At 42.7% G+C, this 22,197-nt stretch overlaps 1 protein-coding gene and 1 pseudogene across 1 annotated transcript; one reads left to right on the top strand and one right to left on the bottom strand.

The window, feature by feature from the left end:
* The first annotated feature begins 617 nt into the window (after positions 1–617).
* On the top strand, positions 618–9,633 carry LOC123489117 (annotated as a pseudogene).
* Positions 9,634–9,723: 90 nt separating this feature from the next.
* LOC121543077 (collagen alpha-1(XXVIII) chain-like) lies at positions 9,724–22,091 on the bottom strand. The gene is made up of 36 exons (XM_045219801.1): positions 21,924–22,091; positions 21,340–21,473; positions 19,904–20,466; positions 19,205–19,225; positions 19,054–19,104; positions 18,835–18,888; positions 18,690–18,734; positions 18,521–18,547; positions 18,385–18,429; positions 18,237–18,281; positions 17,161–17,214; positions 16,518–16,586; positions 16,360–16,428; positions 16,045–16,155; positions 15,857–15,925; positions 15,629–15,697; positions 15,433–15,501; positions 15,228–15,296; positions 15,035–15,106; positions 14,846–14,915; positions 14,685–14,761; positions 14,531–14,599; positions 14,336–14,404; positions 14,160–14,228; positions 13,988–14,056; positions 13,785–13,853; positions 13,556–13,624; positions 13,378–13,446; positions 13,121–13,201; positions 13,001–13,036; positions 12,878–12,914; positions 12,568–12,788; positions 11,474–11,798; positions 11,031–11,215; positions 10,365–10,638; positions 9,724–10,208 (listed from the first exon to the last, which is right to left on the bottom strand). The coding sequence occupies exons 2-36, from the start codon at positions 21,464–21,466 to the stop codon at positions 10,036–10,038; spliced, it is 3,591 nt and encodes a 1,196-aa protein (XP_045075736.1). The 5' UTR covers positions 21,467–21,473; positions 21,924–22,091; the 3' UTR covers positions 9,724–10,035.
* Between the last annotated feature and the right edge of the window lie 106 nt (positions 22,092–22,197).

Below are 22,197 nucleotides of genomic sequence, written 5' to 3' on the forward strand. Positions count from 1 at the left end.
TCCCCAGTCCATGGCCTTGCTGCTATTCCAGTTTCAACTGTTCTGCCTGCGGTTATGGAACCCCTACCTGTCCCAGACCTGCTGTTTCAACTCTTAATGATCGTGCAAAAGCCAACCAAGTTATTCTGGTATTATTTGACCATGTATCCCTTATGAACATTTTTGAACATCTTGGCATGGTTCTGTTGTAATCTTCACCCGCTTGCAAACCAGAAGGGACTGGCCACCCCTCATAGCCTGGTTCCTCTAGGTTTCTTCCTGGGTTTCGCGCCTTTCTAGGAGTTTTCATTGCAGTGCTTCTACACCATTACTAGCTGTTTGGGGTTTTAGGCTGGGTTTCTGTACAGCACTTCGAGATATTGGCTGAAGCAAGAAGGGCTATATAAAATAAAATTGATTGATTGATTGAAGTTTCATTGTCCCTTGCATTTACTGTTTGTGGTCCATTTAACTTTTGTTTTTGACACTAATATTATTCTATCCTGGATGAACATATTATAGTTCATTGTTCTCAGGGTGTCATCAGAGTTATTTAATGACAGATAAGCCATGTATTTATTGATTTCTATGTCCATCTTCTGGAAGTGAGGTATTTATTGCATTTTTATTACATACAGGGTGGAAAATGCCTGTGACTGTCAAGAGACTTGATGCGCGATACGATTGGCTGATGGGTTGCTGGAGCCAGAGGAAACACCAGTTGATTGATGCAGGCGATGGGTGTGAGCCCGCCCCCTCCGCTGCAGGTGCTGTTGCCTGGGTTTCCGAGGGCAACTGCTCCTTTTTCACCAAGGTCAGTTATGAGAGGGACAGCGACAGACGGAGAGGGAGAGGTGGAGAGATGCGGGGAAACATTTAACTGTCATTTTCCAGGTTTAACAGAAGAGTTGTTATACATTTGTCCATAATGTTGCCCATAGAGTTTGAGAGGTTGTGTAAAGACTCACAAACAGACTTTCAATTGCTTGAACTCGACATGAAGGAACACATTGACATTGTTTGTTTCCTTCCCCAGGTGAAGAACATGGCCAAGTCCACTGCCCACAGGTGTCCTTGTCCATGCACTTCCTGGAAACCCGATCCAGGATATGAACTGTGTGGGAGATGAATGTTCTACACCACTAGGCATACCTGCTGCCATGGTGCATTGTGAGCCCTCTGTGGCCCAGGCCCTTAGGTAACTAACACTGACTGACTCGTACAGTGTTAGGTCAAGTTGCTTTCTTCACTTAACTCACTAGAAGCCATGCTTCCTCTAAGGATAAAGTGTTCTCTAGTAGTCTTAGATGGATTACTCATGGATATTATCTATTGACTCCTGACCTGATGAGATATGCGTGCAATGGTCAATAGAACATACTGTGTATGTTATTTTAAACTTATTGATTGTCAAATTCTCAACCATGAATTAATATTGGACCAAATAAAGGGAATATATGGATGTTTATATTCTGTTCTATGTTTTGTAGATATGGGCACAGTGAACGTGTCCTTTCAGAGTACCCCCCTCTCAAACTTCTTCATTGGCATTGACCAGGGGCACTGTCTGAGATGGGCTGGTTCCTCTACCCCCTCCTTCAAATTCATCAACTGGCAGGCCCAGTGGTAAGCAGTAAGCACACTATGGATTGCCCAGTTATTGCAGTATACTGAAGACATCAGGAATTCATATGTCAGGAGTATGTGAAGAAAGAGCAAGATTTTCAGCTATTGGGTAGCTTTAACCATTCCCTCCTAGGTTTGATTTCTATGAGGGGCTTCAGACTAGACTCCGTGACCCAGCCTTGGTGGTGCCTGTGTTTGAGATGGTCCAGATGCAAGGACAGAGTGGAGCAGTAGCCACTGTGAACCTGCCTTCTGGTAAAGAAACCTCATTGTATCTCCACCAGTTAGTTTACATATACACTGAGTGTACAAAACATTAGGAACACCTGCTCTTTCCATGACATAGACTGACCAGGTGAATCCAGGTGAAAGCTATGATCCCTTATTTATGTCACTTGTTAAATCCACTTCAATCAGTGTAGATGAAGGGGAGGAGATGGGTTAAAGAATGATTTTTAAGCCTTGAGACAATTGAGACATGGATTGTGTGTGTGCCATTCAGAGGGTGAATGTGCAAGACAAAAGATTTAGGTGCCTTTGAACGGGGTATGGTAGTAGGTGCCAAGCACGGTTTGAGTGTGTCAAGAACTGCAACGCTGCTGGGTTTTTCACGCTCAATTGTTTCCTGTGTATATCAAAGAATGGTCTACCACCCAAAGGACATCCAGCCAACTTGACACAACTATGGGAGGCATTGGAGTCAACATGGGCCAGCATCCCTGTGGAACGCTTTTTCGACACCGTGTAGTCCATGCCCCGACGAATTGAGGTGTCCCTAATGTTTTGTACACTCAGCATTTATGGTCGTGCCATACACTAAGTCAACCAGAAATGCATCAGCTTTGAATATAATTAGAATTTGATAGATATTTCAAAGGGATAGGAATATTGACTTTGCCATTTCACTGTGTCGGTAGACATGTTGGATTTTGACATGCTGGAGTTGGACGCGTCTCTGTCCTGTCCCAGCCAGAGGGATGACTCCTGCGCCCACTGGGACCACACTGTGCAGCTGTTTGTGTGCTGTGACCATTTCAGTCCCCACTGCAACATGGAGATGGGGCGCTGGATAACAGCCTTCCGCAGGTATAGTCTGTGCATTTGTTGTCACATGACATGGATACCATGTGACATGAGTCCCCAAAATGCATTTTGATATTCATTAAGATCACTCAAGAAGGGCAAAGCTGTTCCATTTCCATTGACTTAAAGGTCCAATGCAGCCTTTTTATCAAATCAAATCAAATTGTATTTGCCACATGCGCCGAATACAACAGGTGTAGACATTACAGTGAAATGCTTACTTACAAGCCCTTAACCAACAATGCAGTTTTTAAAAAATAAAATAAAAGCAAATAACTAAAGAGCAGCAGTAAAATAAAATAACTGTAGGAAGGCTATATACAGGGGGGTACCAGTACAGAGTCAATGTGCGGGGGTACCGGCTAGTCAAGGTAAAATGTACATGTGGGTAGAGTTAAAGTGACTATGCAGAAATAATAAACAGAGTAGCAGCAGCGTAAAAGAGGGGGATGGAGTGGGAGACAGTGCAAATAGTCCGGGTAGCTTAGCTGTTCAGGAGTCTTATGGCTTGGGGGTAGAAGCTGTTAAGAAGCCTTTTGGACATAGACTTGGCGCTCCGGTACCGCTTGCCATGCGGTAGCAGAGAGAACAATCTATGACTAGGGTGGCTGGAGTCTTTGACAATTTTTAGGGCCTTCCTCTGACACCGCCTGGTTCAGAGGTCCTGGATGGCAGGAAGTTTGGCCCCAGTGATGTACTGGGCCGTACGCACTACCCTCTGTAGTGCCTTGCGGTCGTAGGCCGAGCAGTTGCCATACCAGGCGGTGATGCAACCAGTCAGGATGCTCTTGATGGTGCAGCTGTATAACTTTTTGAGGATCTGAGGACCCATGCCAAATCTTTTCAGTCTCCTGAGGGGGAATAGGCTTTGTCGTGCCCTCTTACATTTTACATTTTAGTCATTTAGCAGACGCTCTTATCCAGAGCGACTTACAGTTAGTGATTGCATACATTTTCATACTGGCCCCCATGGGAAACGAACCCACAACCCTAGCGTTGCAAGTGCCATGCTCTACCAACTGAGCTACAGTGGACTCTTCACGACTGTCTTGGTGTGTTTGGACCATGATAGTTTGTTGGTGATGTGGACACCAAGGAACAAGAAGCTCTCAACCTGTTCCACTACAGCCCCGTCGATGAGAATGGGGGCGTGCTCAGTCCTCTTTTTTCCTGTAGTCCACAATCATCTCCTTTGTCTTGAGCACGTTGAGGGAGAGGTTGTTATCCTGGCACCACATGGCCAGGTCTCTGACCTCCTCCCTATAGGCTGTCTCATCATTGTTGGTGATCAGGCCTACCACTGTTGTGTCGTCTGCAAACTTAATGATGGTGTTGGAGTCGTGCCTGGCCATGCAGTCATGGGTGAACAGGGAGTACAGGTGGGGACTGAGCACGCACCCCTGAGGGGCCCCCATGTTGAGGATCAGCGTGGCAGATGTGTTGTTACCTACCCTTACCATCTCCATATCAAATCATTTCTGGGTAGCAATGAAGTACCTTACTGTGATTATTTTCAGTTAAAAATGTCAAAAAGAAACCCAAATAGCTTCTTATCAAAGAGCAATTTCTCAAACAAGAATTTTGCTAGGACTTTCTGGGAGTGGTCTCAGTGAGGGGCCTAATTGGAGGAGCCTAATGGGAGGGATATGTAACCTGAAAACTAGCGGTAATTGGCAGAGAGGTTTGAAACGCTCTTTGTTATTGGTCTATTAACTTATACCGCATGGTGATGTTGCCAGGCAGGTCAAAACTCCACCCGTGCAAAACAAGCAGAAATTCCAGTCTTTTCAAACAGCTCTTACACTAAAAGGGTATTATCATAATTTTCACAATTTTACAGTATTATTCCAACTTCATAGTGTGGAAATATATACTGAACAAAATATAAACGCAACAATTTCAACGATTTTACTGAGTTACAGTTCATATAAGGAAATCAGTCAATTGAAATAAATTCATTAGGCCCACCCACTGGGGAGCCAGGCCCAGCCAATCAGAATTAGTTTTTCACCACAAAAGGGCTTTATTATAGACAGAAATACTCCTCAGTTTCATCAGCTGTCCAGGTGGCTGGTCTCAGACGATCCCACAGGTGAAGAAGCCAGATGTGGAGGTCCTGGGCTGGCGTGGTTGCACGTGGTCTGCGGTTGGAAGGCCGGTTGGACGTACTGCCAAATTCTCTAAAACAACGTTGGAGGCGGCTTATGGTAAAGAAATTAACTTTCAATTCTCTGGCAACAGCTCTGGTGGACATTCCTGCAGTCAGCATGCCAATTGCCAGCTTTCTCAAAACTTGAGACATCTGTGGCATTGTGTTGTGTGTGACAAAACTGCTCATTTTAGAGTGGCCTTTTATTGTCCCCAGCACAAGGTGAACCTGTGTAATGATAATGCTGTTTTATCCGCTTCTTGATATGCCACACATGTCAGGTGGATGGATTATCTTGGCAAAGGAGAAATGTTCACTAACAGGGATGTAAACAAAGTTGTGCACAAAATTTGAGAGAAATAAGCTTATTGTGCGTATAGAAAAATTCTGGGATCTTTTATTTGAGCTCATGAAACATGGGACCAACACTGTTGCGTTTATATTTTTGTTCAGTGTATATATAAAACACAGGAAAATCACATTTTTGCCTGCACTGGGCCTTTTACCTCTGTGCTCATGGCCTTTACCACTTCAAAGCCATCCCCTTTGGCTTAGAAAAACGCTCCTGCAATTTTTTAAACAATGTTAATGTTCCTCCCCCAGAGGTATTGGGCGCTGGCTCACTGATGTTTTCTCCCCTGGTGCCTCTGTTGAACAATGGGAGATGTACCTTCACCATGAAGACTGTGCCTTGGGCCATGCCCTGGGTGGTGTCCCTGAGTCTGAGATTCAGCCACACAAATCACTCAGGTAAGTTATAATGCCTACATAATACGGTCACAGGTGTTATAAAGCCTACATAACACTGTCATAAGACATTAAAACTCTACACTTTTTAATTAGTATTTTACTGTTCATTGTGTATCCGAATTCTTCTCTAAAATATGTATATTTTTACAGTATATGGTTAGGGTTAGGCAATAGGACAGATTATTTCCACAAAAATAAAAAATAAACATTAAATAGGTTTCCAGTAGGTGAGTATGCCGTCCTGTTGTGTATAGTTACTACTAGTGACAAAGCAATGGACAGAAATTACTTGTCTTGAGCAATTTAGACAATTTTATCCCTCGTTCATCATGTGTAGAAAAAGATGAGCACTTCCATCCTAGGCAAAGTGGAGTGTCATGCAAAATAACAGGATGTCTGCAAATTGTTGCTGGAAAGTTGTCCTGGCAAAGGACAACCCCCCTATGAGTCTCAGTCACGGCAGAGTAGTCATGGAAAAAAGTACTCCAGTATCAGCTTTTTCTCACTACACCAATGCAATACCGTCTAAAGACAGTATCATACTGTATTCTTATATGGCAATGAGTAACAGAATGAACTCTTCAAACAGATGTTATAAGTAGATTTTGCTCTTGTTACAGCCAATCACACAGACACGCTTTACCCCTTTAAGCTGATGTCATTGTACAGTGGAGGCACCTTTGACAAGGAATACAACAAGAGATACCAACCAATCAAATTCACTGTCCCAGCCTCAACAAAAAAGGTATGATGCAGAATTGATATTACTTCTGTTTATATTTACTCATAATACATTAAGTGAAATAAAGGCCAGTTATCATATGTTCTTTTATTTTTTAATATGCCTTTGTTTTAGTTGGTGCTTTGGCCATAATGTGTGTAGAAAGCTGCTTACAAATAAAGGTATTATTGTAATCAGTCATTTTATGTCGCATATTGTGTCTTAGGTGGAGTTGTATGCTGTGATCACAGGCCACGGGAGCGACGAGAACGGTTGCGGCGAGTTCTGCGTGACATCACACCACTTCCTCGTCAACGGAGCGTTCAATAACACCCGTATTTTTGACTCGGCAGGTGAGAAATGACTAACGTTAGAGTATGGTCATGCAGATTCATATAATCTTCCCATAGTCTGGGCCATAGTTACATTAGCATGATGAGGTTGTATTCCTCCTAGGGCAATTAGATTTAACCGTGGGCCAATTCTTTTCTAATTGGATGGACTGGGGGGGTGGAACATTATTGTTATCATTTTTACACCGCAAGTAAGCCCAAATAGATATTGTATTTCACAATAACATAATCATTTCATACCTTGATTACATTGAGACACGGTCACATATGTCTCTGTATGTATTTGTGGTAATACTTGGGAACAGATTTCCTAAATTTGCTAAATTCCTGGAAATGTGTATTTTTTGCCCAAGAACAAAAATGATAATTTGTAAAAATGTATTTTGGGGCCAAATAAAATCACTTTCAGCTGAATGTGGCCTGCAAGCTGCCTGTTGCTGACCCGTCCTAGGGCATTTGCCTGTTGCTGACCCGTCCTAGGGCATTTGCCTGTTGCTGACCCGTCCTAGGGCATTTGCCTGTTGCTGACCCGTCCTAGGGCATTTGCCTGTTGCTGACCCGTCCTAGGGCATTTGCCTGTTGCTGATCCGTCCTAGGGCATTTGCCTGTTGCTGACCCGTCCTAGGGCATTTGCCTGCTTGTGTCCCTATTCTATTATTGTTTGAGTGAGTCAGGTGTGGGTCTATTGTCATGCATTCTGTTCCAAATGAATGTAGATACTACCATATCAATGTATTTTACTGCATTTACCATGCTTTTAATACAGCGTTCTTTAATGATCCCATTGTCCTGACTGTTTCCTGGTGTTGTGTTATTCTCCAGGTTCAGCCCTGGGGTGTGCCATGCGGGTGGGAGAGGGGGCAGTGCCCAACGAGCATGGCACCTGGCTGTACGGGCGTGGAGGCTGGTGTGATGGGCTACAGGTCAACCCCTGGAGGACTGACATCACCACACAGGTATAGGAACCATTGCCAGGCCAGCGTCAGGGAGAAGTTGCGCCTGCGATTCGTCATCAGAAAACTCTTTATTTACCTAGCAGTAGATACGATCACATGCAACTTCAAATGCAGCTCACGCAAGTTAACAAACATAGAATCAGATGGTTATCATCTGCAACGTCGCAGATGTCATCAGAGGATTGATTAAATCACAAATAGAGCTAGTTAAAGCCAGAATAATAATGTACTTGTTGAACATAGCTATAGCCATCAGTCTTGCATGTTTCCATGGTCATCACTCAGTCACTGTTAAGTTTGTCAGGGTCCTGACTTTAGCGTTGGCTATCCTGCTACAGAGCTTTTTGGTGTGGGGATGCGTGTGCATCGCTCGAACGTGACGTTTAGTTGTAAACAAAAATTGGCTCTATACGTCCTTTCCATAGAAATATAATGTATCATTAGATCTATCATAGATCTATCGAATGTAATAATTTTATTTATATGGTTCTTTCATCCTCACCTCATACTGGATTGATATTGAACTATGAAATGATGCAACATATTTCTATTTTCCAATTTCAGAGTACAATGTTGCCACCTTCAAATGCATACTAAAGAGGCAGTCTTTCACCATGTAAACACTACCATAACAGAGTCTTTGTAAATTTGAAAGCCTTTTTTGGTGTTTTAGATGTTATTTCTGACATTTGAAAGAGTTTCAAGACAACAATTCTGCTCATCTTCTATCACACACACTGCAGGTTTTTTGACGAAAAGGTTAAGCATTCAATTTCTCAAAATGTTTGCTACAGTAGGCATTTGTGTCCATTAGTTTGCAGTGGAGTGCCCTTCATGAAATTAGCCTATTAGATGAGTACAGCACTTGATCCCCCATGAGTCCTTGGGAAGGCACACATGACCCTCTCTTTCCAAAGCTTCAGTTACATTTGATTAATTTGATACACACGCATCATTTTCATGACCATTTCATTACCACAAGCTTCATTTGTAATCCATAGATATTACAGTATTGGGGCTATTGTTTATGGTTGTTTGGTTACTATAGTGTTTCTCCTGAGGCCTTAAAGTGTTCTTTCTTGTTGTCTTCCTTCTCAGCTGGACATGAGTGGGATTGAAGCCAATACCCTGCTCTACTTTGGCCTTTACAGTGGACAGGACCCCAATCCGTCTCACGACCCTGGCTACATTGTCATGTTCTCTTATCTGGTGTTCTACAAGTAAAGTCTCCCTGACAACCTGATTGTCTTGAATGTGAATTCTAATGACTGTGATTGATGCGAATGAAAACCAATCATGATAAAATATGTATTTTCTAATCAGACCGGCACTTCTTTTTATCCAGTAATATTGTAGCCTATTCTATGTTTGGGTGTGTCACAATTTTCCCACTCGAGTTTTCACTCAAGTTCGATACAAAGAAGATATAATCTCATCTTGAGTAGCTAATTTTGCTCTTCAGAAAAGTTGAAGAAGGTGCTCTTGTTATCTTGGCTACCTGGTCAATTATGTGTAATTACACAAACTTAGCTTTTAGTGTCAAACTTAAACTTTCAGGCGATGACAAGACTCTATTCCTGACGCAAGATCAACCACTTTCTGCTTCTTCAATTATTCAAGTGTGTATTTTTGAACGGTTTACTTGCAAAGGTTGGGGGAGTGGGGGTTGGTTACAATTGCTACCACAGACACGAATGCATTAAACAGTGTAATATTTCATAAAATATTTAAAAAATATCATATCTGGATGTTCAAATTAACATTCTCTTTGTTCATTTAATTAACTTTAATGAAATTGTGCAGTATTATAAACATTAATATCCAGAAGTCAGTTTTCATACAAATGAGTTACTTATAGAAAAGTTAATCACGGATAAAGGTTAGTGTTAAGACATTCTACCATGTTTGCAACATTACTATTTACTGCTCAACAGTGTTTTTAGAAATCAATAAGGTTAGCACTGCCCTTATTACTCCATCTTGAACATTAATAAATGGAATGGTTCCCTCACTGTATACTTCTTTCAAAAGCCCTAAGTCTCATTCACTTACAGTTACCTCCAAGAAATGAGTGAGCTTATGTTATACCAAAGACACAGATATACAGAGTTATGTAAATTGCTTATTGCCCCTGAGGGGATAAATTAAGTTGAATTGAATTAAATTGAATTGGTGCGATGTTACCACCAACAGTTCCAAGACAAGGGAATACGAATCCAAAATAATTGTGATTGAACATTTGGTCTCAACATCACCTAGTACTCTCTTCGACAAGTTTTCTATCCCCATGTCAAAGTACTGGTGAAGAGGTAAGGCACTGATATTGAAATTGACCCACCTTTGACCCAAATACATCATCTGTCTTATCAATACAATCGATTTGTAAGCGTTCAAAACGAGTCAACAAACGTGTGTATGTTAGACCTTCACACAGGTTTTTTTACAGCTCTTCTCCGACTCAAACTGGTTTTGGTTCCCCTGACAGCCTCCGAACCAGAACTGGGCACAGGCATTCGCCGTAGTGTCATAGTACCACTTCACAACGTAATCCCTGCAAGGCCCGGGGTCCAGAATCTGTCCACATCTCTCATCTGGGGAAAAAGGAAGAGAAATGGAGGACATTGCTTTTACTTCTACTGTCTAGCGTTCTATGAAATTACAAGAATAGGAAATGGGGAAATATCAGCAAAGGTGATACACAGTAGTTTGAGCTCTGGAAAAGTGCAATATCCTATCAATCAAATTACCTGGTATTAAAGCATCCTGGGGCAGAGGTAGAGAGGTTGGGGGGAGCCTGGGTAGCTTTACTACGGGAAGGGGCCTCTGGGTGGGGGCCTGGGTGCCCGTCATGACCACACTGTGGGTGGGATTCTTTACCTCTGACGGAAGAACGAACTCTGGTAGGCGCTTGAAGGGTTCCCTGTCAAAGGATGGGACCCTGTAGGTCTCTGAGATATCTTGGTCCCCTGTCTGGGGGCCCTGTGGGATAAAGACTCTGTCTGACTCTCCTGGTGGACCTGGCTGTTTAACAAAGGGTAAAGAAATGGTTAAATGGATATATGTATTCTGTACATCTGCTATAGTATGTGATTGCAATTGCATAGGTTTGAATCTGGGTTATTGTCTATAGTATGTGATTGCAATCAAAATCTTCACATACTCAATTCATGGCTGATTTAGCGGAAATACGATTTTGGGCCCAAGTTCAGACACTCTCCTTATGTGGGGCCTTTTTAGCAATCTTTGATTATGGTGAGTTCTCTCCTAATTTTCTTGACAATATAATATTTTACAATGACATGATATATTGTACTGCACTTTTCAAAGCTTAGTGAGCTCAGTAAACACGCAGCCCTATTCTGATCATGACAGAACCACTATGGAAAGTGGAAGTGTTGTTTTGTTCTTCTCACCACCATCTGTGTTTTCTTGAAGTCTCCATTGAAAGTGGGTGTGTCAGTATCAGTCCTCTCTGGGGTTTCCCTTACAATCCCGGCTTGTCCAGGGGTTCCGGGGGAGTATCTGGAGCTGGGGATGGAGCTGAACTGGGCCCCGCCATTACTCTCACAGATCCGACTCAGCAGCTTGCTCTCAAGGGCTGGATGATCCAAGACAAGACAGTACCCAGATATTATTGGGACTAGGTAATAAGAACCAGCTATTTAAAACGGACAGACATTTAGGACTTTGTTTTTTCTTTGGCTAGTTTTAACAGCACAGGTGTTTCTATGGCTTTAGAAGTATTTAGGCCTACATTGACTACTCAGATATAACTGTGGCTTTACAAGATGTTCCTTACAGGGAACATTAACTTCAGTAAGGATGGACATCATAGTAAAAGGTACTTCCTGCTTACCAGGAAGTGTCCTGAAGTCATCAATCAGGTAGACGTGTTCCCTGTCTGGGTCAGAGGCCATGAGGTGGAGCTCTTTCTTAAACTCCTCGTACAGCGGATCACTCTGGTTCACCACCCCGATGACAAACATCTCAATGTTACTGCCATTGGCCTCTTTCACCGCCTCCTCCAGCCTCACAGAGTCCCTCTCGTCCGCCTGTCCATCTGTGATCACTATGGCCACTTTCCTCACCCCGGGCCTGGCCGCCCTGAACACCTGGTTGGCCTGATGGATGGCGCTGCCCGTGAAGGTGCCCTCGCCCAGGTAGGTCATAGTGCGACCGCCCTCTTCACCTGGTGGTGATAATTATTGAAAAAATCTCTGATGTAGCCTGGTCCCAGATCTGTTTGTGAGGTCTTATGTGACAATGACCATAGGAGTTGGCAAGACAGCACCAACAGATCTGGGATCAGGCTACTGATGATGCTTTGTTCAAACGACTTTTAACCATGATACTGTACTAGAGAGTAAGACTTTTTTATTTTATATGCTCACAGTGGACAGGACCCCAATCCGTCTCACGACCCTGGCTACATTGTCATGTTCTCTTATCTGGTGTTCTACAAGTAAAGTCTCCCTGACAACCAATCATGATAAAATATGTATTTTCTAATTACATTTACATTTTAGTCATTTAGCAAACGCTCTTATCCAGTGCGACTTACAGTTAGTGAGTACATACATTATTTTATTTTTCATACTGGCCCCCCATGGGAATTGAACCCACAACCCTGGCGTTGCAAACGCCATGCTCTACCAACTGAGCTACATCCCTGCCGGCCATTCCCCTCCCCTACCCTGGACGACGCTGGGCCAATTGTGCACCGCCCCATGGGTCTCCCGGTCGTGGCCGGCTACGACAGAGCCTGGATTCGAACCAGGATCGGGAGACGCCACTAATCAGATCGGCACTTATTTTTATCCAGTAATATTGTAGCCTATTCTATGTTTGGGTGTGTCACCATATTGTACTGTTATATCATATGAATTGAATGTAATCATTACAGAGGCCTCAATAAAGTTTTTAAAAATGTAAAACTGAGATAGTCTTGACCTGGTCCCGGCTGGCCTGCTGGTGCAGACTGACCACCACCATGTTGATATGGCTGTAGAGAACCACCCCGACGCGAGTGGTCTCTCGGCTCACGGAGGCGCGGTCGACCAGAGCGTTCACAAAGTCCTTGACCACGTTGAAGTTGTCGGGGCCCACGCTCTCTGAGCTGTCAATCACAAAGACCAACTCCAGTGGGCTCTCACGGCACTTCACCCCACAACCTGGGGAAAGAGAAAGATTCATTGAACGTCTCTGCCAACAGCCATTATAGGTATGGTATTGTACCTGGTGTGTGAATTACCACACTTACCACATATAGATCTGACCAGTTTGATGACCTCCTCTCTCTGTAACAGATGGTAAAACACTTTAGTGTCTAGTAATTGTAATACTACAGTAAGGAGGTACAGTGTACAAAACAAACTCTACTTACTGTTAGGCCAGGTTCCCCTTTTTCTCCCAGTCTGCCCTGTAATTCAGGAGATCACTTAATAACAAATATATAAATCTGATAATGTCCATGCTTTTTCCAGATTTCTAGTAAGACTAGTACCAAAGGTCCAGCCGCTCCTGTCTCTCCAGTCTCTCCCTTGTCCCCCTTTCTGCCTCGTTCACCCACAAACCCCCTGTCTCCCTGTAGGAACGGTAAAACTGCATCATTTTTCTATAACCTGGAAAGCAATATAAGTTTGTCAAGTTCAAGACCATTTGTGAGACTGGATTTGGGTCTAGGTGCCTAGATTAGAGATTGGATAACATCTATTTATTTATAAAGCTACATTTTTATGTTGTTTGTGTGGAGGTTCTTACCTTATTCCCTTGAATACCCTGTCCTGGGGGCCCCCTGGGGCCCGTGATCCCCTGGAATCCTGACTCCCCCTATTAGACAAACTCAATTCAGCAATTTGACCTGTGGAAACACAGCACTAGTATATGCCTGGCTGTACCATGACCTAACATGGCGTACTAAATGGTCCTTTAACTGTACCTTTGGTCCTTGAATGCCCTCTCCAGGCAGTCCCTGGGGACCCGGTGCTCCAATCTGACCAGCAGACCCCTGCAGAAAGAATGATGTGATCTTGATGCTCCGCCAGTCATATGGTTCATATCAATCTTGCTCAATCATTGATATCCTGTGTACTCTAATCATGACGGCTAATTTTCTCCTCCGACACATTGATAAAATGATTATTATTGGTCTGAATAGGATTTATGACCTTGGGACCCATTAGCCCGACTCCTGGTGCTCCAGCTGGTCCTGTGGGGCCTGGAGTTCCCCGGTCTCCCTGAGCAGAAAGATCCTCAGGTTAAATACTCACATATAGATCACAAAACTAAAATAAAGTTGACCCTATAATTGGGTTAGGGTTATTTTGTGACCTAAATCGAGTTTATGCAATCATTACACTGGAAAACTCACCTTAGGACCAGGTAAACCTTTTCCTTCTGGTCCAATCTCGCCTGCCAGTCCTGGTATCCCAGGGGGTCCCTAATAAGCATGACAGACCATGCATTCATACAGTATACATACTGAATAGTCAGCATAGATCAATGAATATGATCATAATATTAGAGAAAATGGGGATACTTACTGGAGTTCCAGGAAGGCCTTCCCCTTCAAGCCCAGGTGGACCAATGGACCCTGGTAGCCCTCTCTCACCCTAAAAAAGTGAGAGTGGTTTCACACCAATGGTCTTATGTGCTTCATTGGACATTGAAGAAATACTTGCACCTCTCAAATCAAACTGAAAGAAGCTGAATCAATTACCTTAGGTCCAGTGATCCCTATTCCTGGTTCACCGACATGTCCGGGTGGGCCTACTGCACCAGGATCCCCCTGTAAACAAAACAACCGAACATAGAATAGAACATAGAACACTGACATCATCCTTAAGATACGGTAACCCTCCTAATAAAGTGGTAACCAACAGTGTTGTTAATGTTCCTTCTCACCAGAACTTACCTTGATACCGGGTAAACCCCGCCCAGGTGGTCCATTTGTACCTGCTCGTCCAGGACTTCCTGGTTCACCCTGAAACAGGAAACACTTTTTAACAGCACAACAAACCATGCTTTGGGTCAGTAGTGTTGAGCATGACTGTTGTGCATGTGCTTACCTTGGCCCCCATTGTCCCCACAGGCCCTACTGCTCCTAGCTGGCCTCTGGAGCCCCGCTCCCCTCGGTCCCCCTGAGAGAATAGTCACAGCTTGATTTCAGACACTCTTTTCCATACATCCATTGAAATAGTGAAAATGCTTTAATACAACTGATCTGTACCTTTTCTCCAGGGACACCTTTTTCCAGGTGCCCCATCAGGTCCCCTGGGCCCCTGTGAACCAATGTCACCCTGATACCATGTGAAATAAATACACAATACTGTCAACAATGAATGCTGTCAGTTGACAGACTGGCATGAATGTACTGTCCTAGTGATAATGACATTGCATCACAGCACACTGTGCCCACCTTCTGTCCTATGGCTCCATCCTCTCCAGAGAGGCCCGGAATACCAGGTAACCCCTCCGATCCTGGGTCTCCCTAGAGGAGCAGGGGGTCAAATTGTTATCAATGAATGATTCATTACTCATTTACAAATCTCTATTTACACAGTTTTACTTGATCTGGTGTAAATACTGTCTTACTGAACCATCAGACTTACTTTAGGTCCTGGCTCCCCAACACCTCTCTCCCCTGGGATTCCAGGCTCACCTGAGAAGCCTTGGCTTCCCTGCAGAACAAACAGTATATGTAATATCATATTTACTAAATGAATATACTGTACGGTTGCGTCTTGCATTCAGATCTAAGATTTTCGTTTTTGTCTGACATTAGACTCCCTTTGATCATGTGACCTTCGACCTTACCTTTTCGCCCATAAGTCCCACACCTGGATTCCCTCTGGGGCCTGGAGGGCCAACTGGCCCTTGGTTCCCCTGAGCAGAAGGGGACATTAGAAGAAAAGGAATATTAGTATAAGTATGTGTGAGTATATAGTATGTGTGAGAATAGACTAATTGACATTACACAAAAGGATCTGACTGCAGTTTAATCAGAATGTACCTTTTCTCCTTGAATCCCTGCCCCTGGCATTCCCAACGGTCCTTGTGATCCAAGCTGTCCAGGATTTCCCTAAGAGAAACATAAGACCTCCCATCAATTATCATTTCACTGAAGGAATATGGGATCATTCTCAATGGATCATTGATCACTTATCATCATACGGACCATCTTTATAATATTTTTGAGACCTCAACATAGCAATGTCCAATAGTCTTAAACTTGCTTTACCTTATCACCTTTGACCCCAACACCTGTGAGACCACGCTCACCTCTGGGGCCCTCGTAGCCTCGATCCCCCTGAAAAAGAAATACTTGAGTCCACATTGAGTTTTAAAATATTAAATATCCATGACCCATTGTACTTACACCAGACCTCATTCTGACTTGGTTGTGTACAATTATACATAACAGTATACATGAAACAGGATAATACTCAGACACTCAAATATTTGCCCACCTTTGGGCCAGGGAGCCCCCTCCCCAACAGCTCCCTGGTTACCCTGTGCTCCAGCAAGTCCTGGGGGTCCCTGAAATAAACAAACAGTCTCATCACTTTTGACACTCAAACAGTTTCAACATTTACTGTCCAGTAAATGGCAACATTTAGTTTTGTCTTTAGATTACCATTGTCAGATCTGATCATATGAATCAGAGGTAGAAGGATAGGGTCATGTATAACTTTCCCATAGCGATCACTGTTTGGGTATCCAAAGCTGGTATCTAATACTTACTGGCTGTCCTGGCTCTCCTATTCCAATGGGACCAAGGGGTCCTGGTCTTCCCTGAATTCCTTTGGCCCCCTGGGAACAATGACACATTTCAACATTTATGTGTTTACATAAACTGTAAATGTATAGCATAATCACTGTATTGGTTATTATTGGGTTACCTTTGGACCTGGGAACCCAATGCCAATTTCACCTGCTGGTCCAGATGCACCGGTGGGTCCTTGGTCCCCCTGTGTTAGAGGTGTATGGTGTGAATACGTCAAAACACCTACTATTTGAAACCAACACCACCAACAAGTTAGTCATAAAACACTTCTATTCCAAGTTCATACTGTGAGAGAAAACTCATCCACAGTGCTTCTCCACAGAGGAACTCTATCCATTCCAACAGAAGTCTACGAGGATGGAAAATGGCAATAAAATGCAGACAAAGGATCTTCATGGGATTCAATAATGCATCTCAGAGTGAGTGGCATTTACGAAGAATACAGCAGTCACTTGTTCCTGCTATACTTTATGCAATTGCTAAATGGCTCTAAATCACTCTTGATTCCAAGGCCTTCCTTGTTTAAGAGTTCTGGTTGGTGTGAAAGAAAGTGAATGATCAGTATTTAAATAGACTTGGACAGAAAGGTCAACTCAGCTCTCATGGCTCCTCTGGCCAAGCAACACACTTTGACAATAGAGATGCTGTGTGAAAATGTGTTTCCATGTAGGAAAGTGTCATACAGTAGCACCCATGAATGTAATAGGCTGATTTCCTAGCACCCATGAATGTCATTGGCTGAGAATCAGTGTGCCTACTTTAGGTCCTGTTTGGCCCTCCGGACCCTGGTCCCCGGGTGGTCCGTTAACACCCTGTGGAAGAAACAAAAAAATATCCAGAAATGGCCTTAATGAATAAAAGTACAATGAATAAAAGTACAATGAAGTTGAATTACATAATGCACTAGTTACATTGCAGTATCCTAACAGGTCCATGTGAAATGGTTTTGAAATCTACACAGCCTTTTTTCTCACTGTACATTATGTAGTTACTCTTTGTATAGAATTGATAGCCCAGAAAATCTAACTCAGCCCTGATATCTGCCAAAACTATGTTGTGAGGAGGGGTATTTTATATTTTACAATGTACCAGTTGGTAGTCAATTCTTACAACTGAACTAATGCAATACAGATTAACAGAACAGTAGTTTCCTTCCATTCTCAGGGCCTGGTGTCAAAACAACACAACCACTGATACATTTACATTTTAGTTATTTAGCAGACGCTCTTATCCAGAGCGACTTACAGTTAGTGAGTGCGTACATTTTGATACCATGCCAGACGAGGGGCTGATAGTGAGGTGGAATAGTGGCACTGTACTGGCAACCCTGTCCTAGCAGCTAATCCTACGACACAAAGTCTGCTCCTCGAAAAGAATAATATCCTGCAAGCTTGGATTCACTGCTTTAGATACTCACATTAGCATCAGGATTAGGCGTAATCCAAAATTCACATTCCATAAGTGCATGGGTGGGAAAACGACAAACTCAACTTCCATTTTCCATGTTTGAGAATGAAATGGAAAAAGGGATCTCTCTGACTGGTGATGATTGTTACTATACTTATATGTAGTCTGTTCTCAATGTCTGTACTCAGGATTCTGGGTATTTTTAAACTTGTTTCATCCTGTCATCAAACAACATTTCAGTGAAAAAAGTACTCAGCCTTTGCTCTAAAGTGCATCATTAATTGAGAATCAATTAACCTATTCCATATGATCATACTGTATCATATGCGATCATGATTAAGACAAGGTCCTAAATAGGTAGCGAAAGATACCTATTAATGTATTGAAGTAGTAGTGTTCTTATAAAAACAACAATTTTACATTGTACCTGGTCTCCTCTGGGTCCCCGTGGGCCAGGAGGTCCTCCAGGGCCCTGTAAGATGACAAGATGACATCATGCTTCAGTTGGCACACATACTGTAGAATAGATCACAATGATGATTGATCCAAAATGGCACAGTAATCAGTGAACTTACTTCATCTCCTTTTTCCCCAGGAGTGCCACAGTCTCCTATCTCCCCCTGAAATACAGCACAGGTTCAACCAATCATTGGCAAGACACTTTAAGCAAGACAGTTGTATTCTGAAATGTCTTGAAAACAGATGTCCCACCTTGTCACCTTTATAACCAGGACTGCCCTGTAAAGTAAGAATAACAGTGTTCAACGCCCTGTACTGAAAGGTATCTCAGTCAACTATGGAAATATGGTGGCTAGATGGAAGTTAATTAGAATAGAATGCCTCAGAAAATAATTACAGAATAAAGAAATATATAGTATACCTCAAGACCTTCACTTCCTGGTCGGCCACTGACTCCAGGTTCTCCCTTGTAGAATTGAGACAGTGTTATAAATGTGAGATCAGGATTGTATGTAAATCACTGAGGCCATTAAAATAGTGAAATTCACTATCTTCTTAATACTTACCCTTGATCCTTTTGGACCAGATGGTCCTTCATATCCTGGATCTCCTTTTTTACCCTTGCGAAACACACAATTAAAAAGTTAGTATATGGAGTCATTATTGAATGAGAGTATTCAGTATTTCTTACAATGTTTTTGTGTAGTGTGTCAGTCATACTGGGATACTGCATAATCCTTACTGTTGACGTACATGTTCTGTTGAAAAACATCTAGTATACTCACTGGGTTTCCAGGAGGGCCTCTCTCCCCTCTTTCACACAAACACACTTTAGCCTGTGGACACTGATACAATGAAAATAATACAAAATCAATCGTATCACTCCACCTGCTACTTTCAGTGCCATTGTAGTGTTTATTGTTTTGAAGTACTTACCACCTCAAGCGCTACTGCACCCTGGATGGGAAAAAATACAAGAAGATTGTGTGAGATTTTACCTAGAAACAATTCCAACAGTACCACTATTGACTGAACATTGTATTGTACCTGAGCAAGCCTTACTGTACATGAACAATGGTACAGATGGTCAAGACATTGTTCTATGGAAGAATAAAACAACAGAGAGGATAGATAGCTAGATCACTTCCTGTCAGTTTTGCTTAATAAAGTTGTTCTCTTTTAAACCTCCGCTAATGATGAATATGAATTTGAAAAACTATGATGGATTTTTGGGAAATGTATAATTCATGCTATTGTCTGCCCATAGACAGGTCTTGACCTATAGACAAATCTCTGTGTTTATGGAAAATGCATATTAGGGGAAGAATTTCCCACACAGGAAAATTCTGCCATTGAGGTTTGAGCCCGCGCAGGACACAGACATGATAACAAGACAAGTTTATCTGAGGAGCTCAGTACTGTTGGACAGTGATGTTGTGTGGCAACTAACTCAAACTTAGTTTTCGCCACTTCTTACCCTCACAAACCTCAGGGAAAAAATGTGTGAAGACAGTGTGGTGGTACTATCATACCCTTTCAACAATAATGATCCCAAGCCATACCATGCCGGCCTGGTTCAGCATACCAATCATCTTCAACTTGAGTGTATGGTGACTTTGATGACAGAACACTCACCAACCATTTCAGTAACTTCTCCTCTAGCTGGGGGTCAGTGAGACTGTGGACGAACTGCTGGGCCGGCGTGCTGGCGATAGCCCGGAGCTTGGCACTGTTCTGGCGGGCTAGGTCTGACAACCCTACAGCAAAGAGCTTCACACCACTACCCTTAGCCTCTGCCGCTGCTCCGATCACATCAGGGTTCCTCGGATGATCAGCACCGTCAGTCATGAGCACCGCCACCCTGACGCTGTCCTCCTTGGTCTCCTGGGTGAAGAGCTGCGTGGCGTTGGTGATGGCGTAGGTGGAGTAGGTGCCGTGGCCAATGTAGGCCATGGAGCTGACTCTGCTGTGGAACACATCCAGGTCCTGCCAGGCAGTAAAGCTGTGCTCTACAGACACGGAGCTGCTGTACTGCAGAGCAGCCATCCTCAGCCTCAGGGTCCATCCAGACACCTGGAGCATGGTGAGACGAGTGCTGAAATGCAGAACAAAGGACTTCTGCTTCTCGAACAGGAAGGTCTTGGCGCCCTCTGAGCTGTCCAGAATGAAGGCCACCTCCATGGAACATGTTGCCATGTCTGGGAGAGGGATACATACATGTGTTTCACATGGAGATCGATTGGATAAACTTCAGGCCAATGTCAAAAGCAAATGAACATCTATACTGAACAAAAATATAAACGCAACATGCAACAATTTCAAAGATTTTTGCTTAGTTACAGTTCATATAAGGAAATCAGTCAAAATAAATAAATTCATTAGGCCCTAATCTATGAATTTCATTTGACTGGGAATACAGATACCTTTTTATTTATTTATCTGAAAACCAGTCAGTATCTGGTGTGACCACCATTTGCCTCATGCAGCGCGACAGATTTCTTTCGCATAGAGTTGATCAAATTTGACATTGTTCCATGTTGCGTTTATATTTTTGTTCAGTATACATCTACTTAGAATAAATTGCTGTTACAATGATTGAGACTAGGCACCATCAGACATTGATAAATTAAATCCTCCTGTTGGGTGAGAATGTTATTTGACTTCTCCAGCAGATTGTGCACCCTGTTTACAAAGACCCCTAACACCTTAAAGAGCAACTGAATGTAATAAGCAACTTCTCCTTTTGAAAACGGACTATGTGGCATCGATATGAGTCAGAAAAAAATATTTTAGTGTCAACGTTTACTACACAGTGTAAATTTGATAATTTTCGTCATAAAGTCAGTCCAAACTGAGATTTGCGAGATAATTAGGAAAAAAACGGTAACTGTTATTCTCAGTCGCATTTCCTAATGAGGAGGATTGAAACAGAGGCTAAATCAGTAAGTTCAGCCCCCTTTAACATGCATGGGATATTTCAGATGTAATGTAGCCATATAGATCAAAGGAATCATGCATAAGCCACAGTGACTGACCATCATCACTAACGTGGACTTAATGACTTCATTTACCATTTCCTCCATCTCTGAGGACACTGTACTTTCCTTTTCTTCTTCTCTGGCCTCTGGCCTCATGTAGAACTGCCAACAGTAAAATGAACAGTGCCACTCCTTTCCCCATGTTGTCCTTTCTCAACATTCACACCCTATACATAAAAAAACAAACATATGTCTTATTCAAGTGTGACATCATTCTATATGTCAGGTGTGGATGCGCTCTCCTCCTCAATCACGATCATTCTTGATTCTCACCCCAATTGTTGGTTCACAGAATCAATCAGTAGGCTACAGGAGCCATCTGCAGTCACTGTATCAACTATGGGCTGAAGCTGGCAAAATAAATGTACTTTATGAATTCCTTTAATGTTGTCAAATATTTATACAGAGCACACCTCCTTGGCACGTAAAAAAAAACGAAATATTCAACTAAAACAACATGCCACATCATTCATGTTTTGTTTTTTTTGCCTAGAAAACAAAGTCATCAGTGTAAAGTAATCTATTTTTCATCTTTTACATTGCACAAGAGAAAATAATTGGCCAACTACTCAAAAAGTTGTCATTTGATTTGAAAATGTGGATTTTTATAATCTTACCTTAGTTCTCATTTAAATACAGCCACCGGTTTTGGCATAATCATCTGGAGTGGTTTAGGAAGCAGCATCTCGTCCTGATCACCGGTTCGGACTAGTCCACGACGTGAAGTGTGATTCGCATAGGGATGGACAGCGCTCTGTTCCTCTGCAAGAATTTGTAGATTATTGTGCGCTACATGTCAATATGTATTATCTTCATTTATCTTAATGAAATTTCACAATTTTACAGACTCACAGACACTGAATAAATTGTAGTCACCCATAGTAGGCGCGA

Source organism: Coregonus clupeaformis, unplaced genomic scaffold (assembly GCF_020615455.1).
Source record: "Coregonus clupeaformis isolate EN_2021a unplaced genomic scaffold, ASM2061545v1 scaf2760, whole genome shotgun sequence".
In the NCBI taxonomy this organism is placed as follows: domain Eukaryota; kingdom Metazoa; phylum Chordata; class Actinopteri; order Salmoniformes; family Salmonidae; genus Coregonus; species Coregonus clupeaformis.

What these genes read in the sequence shown, in the direction of transcription:
- LOC121543077 (XM_045219801.1), bottom strand. Translation starts at nt 21,466, where the DNA reads ATGTTGAGAAAGGACAACATGGGGAAAGGAGTGGCACTGTTCATTTTA. An exon ending in AAGGTGTCCCTGGAGAAAAG is followed by an intron (nt 14,762 to 14,845) that starts GTACAGATCAGT and finishes TGTGACTATTCT; the next exon opens with CTCAGGGGGACCGAGGGGAG. An exon ending in AGGGTATTCAAGGGAATAAG is followed by an intron (nt 13,202 to 13,377) that starts GTAAGAACCTCC and finishes CCGTTCCTACAG; the next exon opens with GGAGACAGGGGGTTTGTGGG.